Here is an 8,894-nt window from a genome sequence, read left to right as displayed (position 1 = left end):
CTCATGATGGTGCCCCTGTATTTTTCTCCCTTTGAAGTTCCCATGGTTACTAAAGGACATGCCACACACACACACACACACACACACACACACACACACACACACACACACACACACACACACACACACACACACACACACACACACACACACACACACACACACACACACACACACACACACACACACACACACACACACACACACACACACACACACACACACACACACACACACACACACACACACACACACACACACACACACACACACACACACACATTTTAAAAGGATGACAAATCACAGGGATGCAAAATGGCCTCCTATAGTTGGTCTGAATTTGTCATTTTGCTTTAGAGATTTTCTCATTGGCCCACTTAATCCAGAATCACATGTACAATGAATAATGTCAACAGAGGGATGGCTATTTTAAGAAACCGTAAATGCCAAGTAACCATTTAAAGGCCATTACAATTTTATCCTGTGCGTGTGCACGCGCGCACACACGTGAATACACACACACTCACACACACACACACACCGATAAAAGATAGATGAGTTCACTTGAAAGGATAAAGCTCTGAAGCTCAAAACGGTACGGCTCTTCCTTACAGACTCTTTAGAAGAAGACTTGAAGCATAAAAATTATGTTTATTTGGACTATGCAAAGAATTTTACATTTAATCAATAGATTAGAAAATGACTTCAATCAAGAAATTTTTCAAAAAGGTTTTTTAAGTAAGAGCTAACATTAATTGAGCCCAAACAGAAGGGTACTTTGCGCTCTTCTCAATGTAGTGTTTGGCCCTTTGTACTAAAATGGGATGAAAGCTATCTGTTCCTAATGGGAAATTCAAACAGCATTTATTCGGTGACTACTAGTTTTAGAAACAGGAGAATGCACATATAGGAGGGTAACAAGACAAACAGCAATTGGACTAAAGAAAAGTGTCTGGCAGACAGACATAATCACTGAGGTTTGAGCAGACTACATCAAATTTTGGAGATTTCATCTCCTAGTGTCCCTGCTGTTACATGAGTAAGAGTTTTGACTTCTTCTGGGACTTAAAAATGTATCCTTTTTTCCTATTTGATAACTCAAGTCCTTTACCAAGTAGCCTTTCTCCCAACCTTGTTCATGCTGACTTGAACAGGGCAATCGACTACATCAGATACAAGCTGTGAGGCCATTTTCATCCCAATAGATTCCAAAGCTAAAGTCAAGAATGGCATCAACAATTACAAAATGAAGATATAACATATTTCTAATGTAACTACCTAAGATTTAATAAATGCTGGGTAATGACAATACATAAAATCTATTAACGCATTTCACAGAGCAGGAAAACCTCCCAGATATCCAGGAACATGTCCTCTTCATTTAGGGTTAAAAGTTTAAAAGACAGAATTTTTTTTCTGGATACATTCTACTTAGGCCCCTGCAAAGCTGGAGATTAAAATGTTACATACCACTTAGCTGTGGCTGACACACTAAAATGGACAATTGCAATAGTTCAGCAGATAGCGTTTTAACGAAAGTAAGTATCCTAGAGATTTTTGTTGGTTTGGTTTTTTAAAGAAACATGCTTGGTTCACTTCTTGTATTCCATTTTTTAAGCCTTACGACTTTGAAAAGATACTGTTTAGATCCAAGCAATACCCAAATAATGAAGATGCATTAAAAATAAAGGTTCTCAGGGGAATATAGGCCTAACGCAGTAGGCGGTGCATGCTCAGGGCAGCCTCTACTGGTGCTGTACAACTCTCGGGATGGCATACACCAGCAGTCCAGCTACCAGAGTCGGCAGGAGTCCGTGCCTCTGTTCATCGTGGAATTGGATGGACAGTTAAAAGCTTTCTGGAATTCTTCAAAGTTGCTAATTGCACCATTGACCCTAAAAAAGATATTTAATGTCATTTAATTCTTATATATCAACAGGTTCTGGATAAAAGTGTAGCAGCATATTGGTAGAAGGGATGTTGCGGTAATTTAATCTCTGTATAGGACAGATAACTGAAACCCCAAATGTTTAAATAAACTTCCAAAAAAAATTTAACAGAGCTGAGACTAGATACAGGGGTGGGAAAACTTTTTGACTCGAGGGCCACAATGGGTTCTTAAACTGGACCGGAGGGCCGGAACAAAAGCATGGATGGAGTATTGGTGTGAACTAATATAAATTCAAAGTAAACATCATTACATAAAAGGGTACAGTCTTTTTTTTTTTAGTTTTATTCATTTCAAACGGGCCGGATCCGGCCCGCGGGCCGTAGTTTGCCCACGGCTGGACTAGAACCAGCACCTCCTCAATGCCAGGCAAACAATCCTATCCATTTTCCAAATATTTTCAAATTCCTATAAACTGCAGGATTTACAGTTCGAATATGAGTATAAGATTGTATAATCCTAAAACTTTATAAATGCCTATAAACTATAGAATTTACCAATACTTAGCTTCTCTATTTCTTTATCTTTTGGGGGAAGGTATAACTGATATAAAGTGCATGTCTTAAATGTAAAGCTCATAGTTGTTGTTTTTTCATGTGTATAACATACCCATGTTACTATCACTCAGATCAAGACATGAGATATTTCTAGCACCTAGATGGCTCCCTAGTGTGCCCTACAGTAGTACCTCCAAGGAGAGTGACTAGTCTGACTTCTATAGCCATAGATTAGTTTTACCTGTTTTTGAACTTCATATGAATGGAACCACACAGTAGGCACTCTTTTGTCACTGACTTCTTTTATTCAATATTTATGTCTGTAAGATTCAACCATGTTGCTGCTATAACTATCTTTAAATAACCCATTCATTCTATACAAACACTTTCTTTAAATTCCTATTATGTTTGAAGGCTCATATGTATCTAGAATCTGGTTCATGTAACAACACACCAATGAATGGTGTCTAGTAGTTATTGGTGAGTAATGCTTTACTGGCATTAACTTCAAAATCTGGGGTTCTTGCAAGTTACCCCAACTGCAGTAAAGGCTGCAGATTCCTACTTAGCACTCTGGTTGTAACTGCCTTGTGGAAGTAGTACTTCCATTGTGTGATTTCTGCTGTATTCAAAATATATAGTTATTGCAAACAACACTAATAAGCCAGCAAAAAACTCCCTCTCCATTTATTTCTTACTCAACTGACTTGGAGATTCAGCATTCTCAGTCACTGACTATTTCTTCCCTAATGATTTCTTTACCTATGAGCATCTGAATGAATATAATGGCCAATATCCAAAAAACATCCCCATAATCTCCTGTGTTTTAGCTGAGATGTGTAGGTAGGGACGTATATTTCATGGTGTGATTCATCCTGGGTAAGTGTTAAAGATAGAATTTAGTTGATAATTAGTAAGTATGCTCTGCAAAATTATCAGCTAAAATCCGACATTACAGGCAACCAGTTAGTAAAAGGAAATTCGTTTCTAAGAACTTATCTGTTGAGTAATTAATCTACCCCATTTGTCAGAGGGCACACATTTTAGTCCATTAGAGACTGTCAGCATTCTTGACAGTTTAGGCTAGTGGGGGAGAATTTCTAACACAGTGATTAGATTTTATGCTATTGGGTAATTTATAGTCAATTTCTGAAGCATGTTTAAGGCAAGGTTTTAGGAATAACATTTTAAAATATAGGAGAAATTTTAGATGACTTTCTTGCAATATGCTAACGGACTCATTTAAACATTAAATATAAAAATACACAGATATAATATGTTCTAAGCAAAGAATGAATAAATATTGTTAAGGTTTCCTATATTTCCCATTATAATTCTTGTCCCCTACTATAGTTCCCTCAAACCATGCTAGACATCCAGCACAGGCTAAGTAATATTAACTTTAATTTTATTTTTACTTAATATTTTATACATTTTGACAATTAAATAAGATTGTTATTCATAATCCTTTACCCTTCATATGTAAGCAAGTGTTTCAAAATAACATTCAAACTAAAAACCAAAATGTAGAGCTTTTGACTCTAGATATGAATTATAATAGCTTAATATGACCATATATCCTCCTTTGTGTTCAGAGCTATTCAGAAAGTGGCCACTCATTTATGTTTGTTGGTTAGCTACATAAAGAACCAGATACATTAAATAGATATTCTATAGCACAAAATAAACCAGAGCTCTCAGTGTTTTAAGGCACAGTCCGTTAAGATCACATCCTTGTCTAAGGAGAGACTTTTTGGGCCCATGTTTAGTTTCTATTTGGCCAGTATTTTTGCCTGTAAAATGGAGATATCACTATTCACAATACAGGCTCAGGTTCAAATCACCTATTTGGTAAAGCACTGAGATGGCTGCATGGGGTGGGGAGGAGGGAGATGCACATTAAAAACTAGTGTTACCCATTTGCCCTTTTACCTAAACTCAGGAGGGCTGTGAGCACCAATTTGGACTTGTTCTCGGGCAGCTTCCGGTCTGTAGGAATTGCACCTGACCTAGAAGAGAAAAGCATACTGGTAATTACGTTTCCATTCCAATTACACATTTCCTACTGCTTTAACTGCTCCAAATTATACTGAAGAGTAATTTTAGACTCAGTGGATGAAAGTTTTAGTAAATCAGATAAAACCTTAATCTGTAGTAACATCTATTATTCTAATCCCTGGAGTAGAAGGTTTTATCATTGTAAATAATTCCACAATTTGAGTAAATTAAGAAGGTTTCCAGACAAATGCTATAAATCAAGAGAATGGTATATATGCCCAGGAATCAATCAATGTATTCATTCAATTAATATCATGCTTGGAATAGCCCTTATCAAATGTAACCATATTCATTTGAGTCAATAAAATGAATCAACCACCCATTATTGAGTATAGTCATAAGAAGTCAGTTTTTTGCTTGCCCTACCTTAGTCCAGCCCTTGGATAGGAGAACACTTCTCCATTTTTTTGAAGTTAGGTATGGCTATATCACTTGCTCTGGCCAATGAAATATGAGAAGTGACATATGTCACTTCCTAGAGAAGCTTTAAAAACTGGCAGAAGTTTTAAGAGCCTTCAGAACAATTTAAGATGCTACATTAAGAACCAGTGCACATTTTCTCATATTTCTTTCCTACTCCTGTGGTGACCATGGAAGCACACATCAAGATAAAGACTCTAAAACCCAGGTCCTTGAGTAATAACTATGAGCAGAGATCCATTAGTGACCAATGTTGGACATAGAGCATGAACAAGAAATAAACTTCCCTTGTTTAGTTTGTCCCTGCACCATAACCTACTTAATCCTGACTTGAAGCATGTCTTGAAACATGATATAGTCTTGAAGTATGAAAAGAACTAGGACACATGAATATGATTGGGGGGCAATTTAAAGTGGAGGAGAAACGGGAAGCAAAGATATATTTGAGAAAAAATAAAAAGAGCAAGACACTCAGCGTGGCTGAACTGTGGTGCCTAATGGGCAGCAATGGGAGACCAGGGGCGGTGGTGCCAGATTTCTGAAATTCTGACCAATACCCTAAAGTGTTTAAACTATACTTAAACACTATTATGAGCAGGAAATGATAAAATCGTATTTTAGAAAGATGTATCTGTCAGGGGCATATAGAAGGAAATTAGAAACTAGTTAGAAGATTATTTCTGTATGGGCCCCAGGAAGGTTCCCAATGAATATCCACTAAATGAGTAGAAATAGGAATAGAATGAAGTAGAAAGATAAGAAGATCTGAAGGGGGAAATTGGCAGGTCACAGGAACTACAGGGATATAGAAAGCAGGAAAGGCTATACGATGCTATTGCTTTTCATAAAGATAAACCATGAGTCTCTGAGGTTCTAAATTTAACTTTGAAGATGTTTTTTCTAATATGATTCCTTAATTTCCTCAGAAGCTAGCTATTGTGAAGTTGTTTCTGGCACTCCATTTGTCTTATATTCTTACACTAGAGGCCTGGTGCATGACATCCGTGCACTGGGCAGGGGGGCGGTTTACTCAGCCCAGCCTGCTCCCTCTTGCAGTCTGGGACCCCTCAGGGGATGTCTGCCTGATGCTGGCTTAGGCCCCGGAGGCAGGTGGACATCCCCAGAGGGGCCTTAGCACTGCCAAGGAGGCTCCTGCCACAGCCGCTGCTCTTGCCAGCCATGAGCCTGGCTTCTGGCTGAGCGGTGCTCCCCCTGTGGGAGCACACTGACCACCAGGGGCAGCTCCTACTTTGAGCGTCTGCCCCCTGGTGGTCAGTGCGTGTCATAGCAACCGGTCATTCCACCATTTGGTAGATTTACATATTAGCCTTTTATTATATAGGATTATTGTATAGTATTGTCTTTGCTTCCTGTATCATTTAGGATAATGTTAAAAACACATTATGGTTGTTATTGTTTTTCTAGTACCTTCTCAGGAGGGAAAATAACTTGCTCCCTATAAGCAGACATATTTCAATGTGCAAAATATTTAAAATCTCCTCACTTTATCAGTAGGAAAAGCTTCAAGATAAATTTCTCATTAGTGATATAAAATGGTTTTCCATGTTTCCTAAATCTCTTCAGTTTAAAAAAATCAGATATGGTTTGGAATTTTATTTGGAGACATTTCAAAAGTATGACTGTAATGTTGCTATCAGTTAACTTCATTCATCTACAAGGAGCTGTTGTGAACTAGAATGTAACTAAGATGGACCTTAAGTTAGTAAGTAAGAACCTGAGTAAGAACTGATGGACCCTGCACTTTAGAGTAGGGGTCAGCAAACTTTTTCTGTAAAGGGAGAGATAGTAAATATTTTAGGTTTTGCTGACCATAAGATCTCTTTCAACTACTCAACTCTGCTGTTGTAGCAGAAAACCAGGCATGGACAATACGTAAAAGAAAGTGCATGGCTGTTTTCCAATAAAATGGCATTTACAAAAATAGACAGCAGGCCATATTTGGGTCCTAGTTTGCTAATCCCAGCTCTAGAAAGTTCTGACTGTGTGTGTGTGTGTGTGTGTGTGTGTGTGTGTGTGTGTGCGCGCGCGCGCGCACGCGCTTATTTTAGATATATGACCCAGTATTGACCTATAACAAAGTCTCTTTCATTAAACTGTGTTAGTCTTATACTTATGAAGTGTCTTCAATATACCCAGCATCTTTTCTGGGTGCTATGGAGATACATAAGAAATGTAAGGATCCAGAAGTTTAACTATGAAGTTAAACTAGAAGTCTTCAACACTTTGAGAACAGTTAAATATTCAACTACATGGTAATAAAGGTAAGTATAACAGAATCGGAGGTTTACAAAAATGAGAACTGGAGTCCTTGTGGAAGTGTGGATGATGTGGAAGAGGTGGAACTTGACATGGATCCTGAAGGATAAATATGAAATTCAATAATCTGAGGGGGAGGAGTAGACAGAGAGTCACATTATAGAAGGAAAATCAAAATCAAAGCCAAAGAGACAGCAATGGGCATGGCATCATGGGGTGGAAGTGAGGCCACCTTCCCAGCAAAAGATGAGTCTGATGGAGCTGTGGGAATTAAGAGCTGGTGGGTAGAGTTGGATAAGACTGAGGACAACTTTTTAGAAAGCTAGATGAAAGTGTTTGGCCTCAATTCGTTAGGACTTGGGAGCCACTGCAGTTCTTTAGCTGGTCAGTAGTGAAATAAAAGTGGTATTTCAGTGGTATGTAAGACAGACAGTGTTGGAAAGATGCCAAAGTCTAGAAAACGTGCCATAAAGCTGGTGGAATAATCCAGAGTAGAAAAGATCAAGGCCTAGCCTACAGATGACAAAATAGGGTAATGGGGAGAAAGAGAGGCTGAATCTGAAGAGCAGTTAAAAGAATGAAACATCTAGCTTTTGGGACATATGTCATAAAAAGAAGGATAGATAAATCAAATAAGACCTAAGAATCCAGATTTTCTAAGCAGGAAGATGCAAAGACTGGGGGTGGGGGAGTATTAAAAGAAATGGGAAAACTAAAAAGAAAAGTCATTTTGTTCATGATTACACTTTTGCTGATATTGGGTCAGTAAATGATAATTTATTGAGAGCTGTCATGTCCAGCTTTTAGAAATAAAAGAACCCAGACAGGTGAGAGTCACTTAACCAGAGTTAACTGAAGAATACATGGGACTGCACGAACTTACTGAGAGAGAATACTAAGACTTAGGAACCAAAGGTTGTACTGATGAAAACTCTTGTCTAATGCTGAGCATACAGATACACATCTTCCCACTTGTGGCCGTGTGTCAGAACCTTCCATAATGCACCTCTGAGTTTTTGAACATGAGGCCTACACATTTGTGACATAAACCACTGGAATAGTTAATAGCAAAGAATTGGCACTTGCTTTATTAGCCAAAGACTGGAACCCAGAATTGTGCCTTATTTAGTGCACGTCTTTCTATTTCTGCTCAGAGAGCCCATTAAACTCACAAAAGAGTTACATGACTCTTCTTGCCTTTATTGTTGTTGTTTTCAGCTCTAATAGTCATCATATATTCATTTGACAGTTCAGAACACCAATGAATGAGTCACTAGAAATGGTTATTAATAGTATCAAACAGTAACATTGAGAAGCCAGGCTATATTACACAAATACCAAGTGATAGTAACCCTTGATTTTTAAAAAAAAAGCCAATAAACTTTGATTCAATCAATTAATTATGTCTCATAGTTGGGGGACTGGGTGAAAAAGGTAAAGGGATTAAGAAAGTACAAATTGCTAGTCCAAAAATAGTTCCAGGGATGTAAAGTACAGCATAGGGAATCCTATATAATAAAAGTGTAGTATGGTACCATCTCACACCTGTCAGAATGGCTATCATCAACAAATCTACAAATGACAAATGCTGGCGAGGATGCGGAGAAAAAAGAACCCTCGTTCACTGCTGGTGGGAATGCAAACTGGTGCAGCCACTGTGGAGAACAGTATGGAGTTTCCTCAAAAAACTAAAA

At 38.1% G+C, this 8,894-nt stretch overlaps 1 protein-coding gene across 1 annotated transcript in view; it reads right to left on the bottom strand.

The window, feature by feature from the left end:
* Window positions 1-631: 631 nt before the first annotated feature.
* PHEX (phosphate regulating endopeptidase homolog, X-linked) overlaps window positions 632-8,894 on the bottom strand; it is a 210,706-nt gene continuing 202,443 nt past the window's right edge. The window contains exons 22-23 of the mRNA XM_005870974.2: window positions 4,378-4,454; window positions 632-1,895 (exon numbers count right to left, since the gene is read on the bottom strand). Of these exons, the coding sequence (XP_005871036.1) occupies window positions 1,793-1,895; window positions 4,378-4,454 (180 nt within the window). The 3' untranslated portion in view covers window positions 632-1,792. The remainder of the gene's footprint in view (window positions 1,896-4,377; window positions 4,455-8,894) is intronic.

The sequence above is a fragment of the Myotis brandtii genome, unplaced genomic scaffold, assembly GCF_000412655.1.
Source record: "Myotis brandtii unplaced genomic scaffold, ASM41265v1 scaffold326, whole genome shotgun sequence".
Taxonomy (NCBI): Eukaryota; Metazoa; Chordata; class Mammalia; order Chiroptera; family Vespertilionidae; genus Myotis; species Myotis brandtii.
The sequence above is the reverse complement of the archived record's forward strand: the minus strand, read 5'-3'. Positions and strand labels throughout refer to the sequence as shown.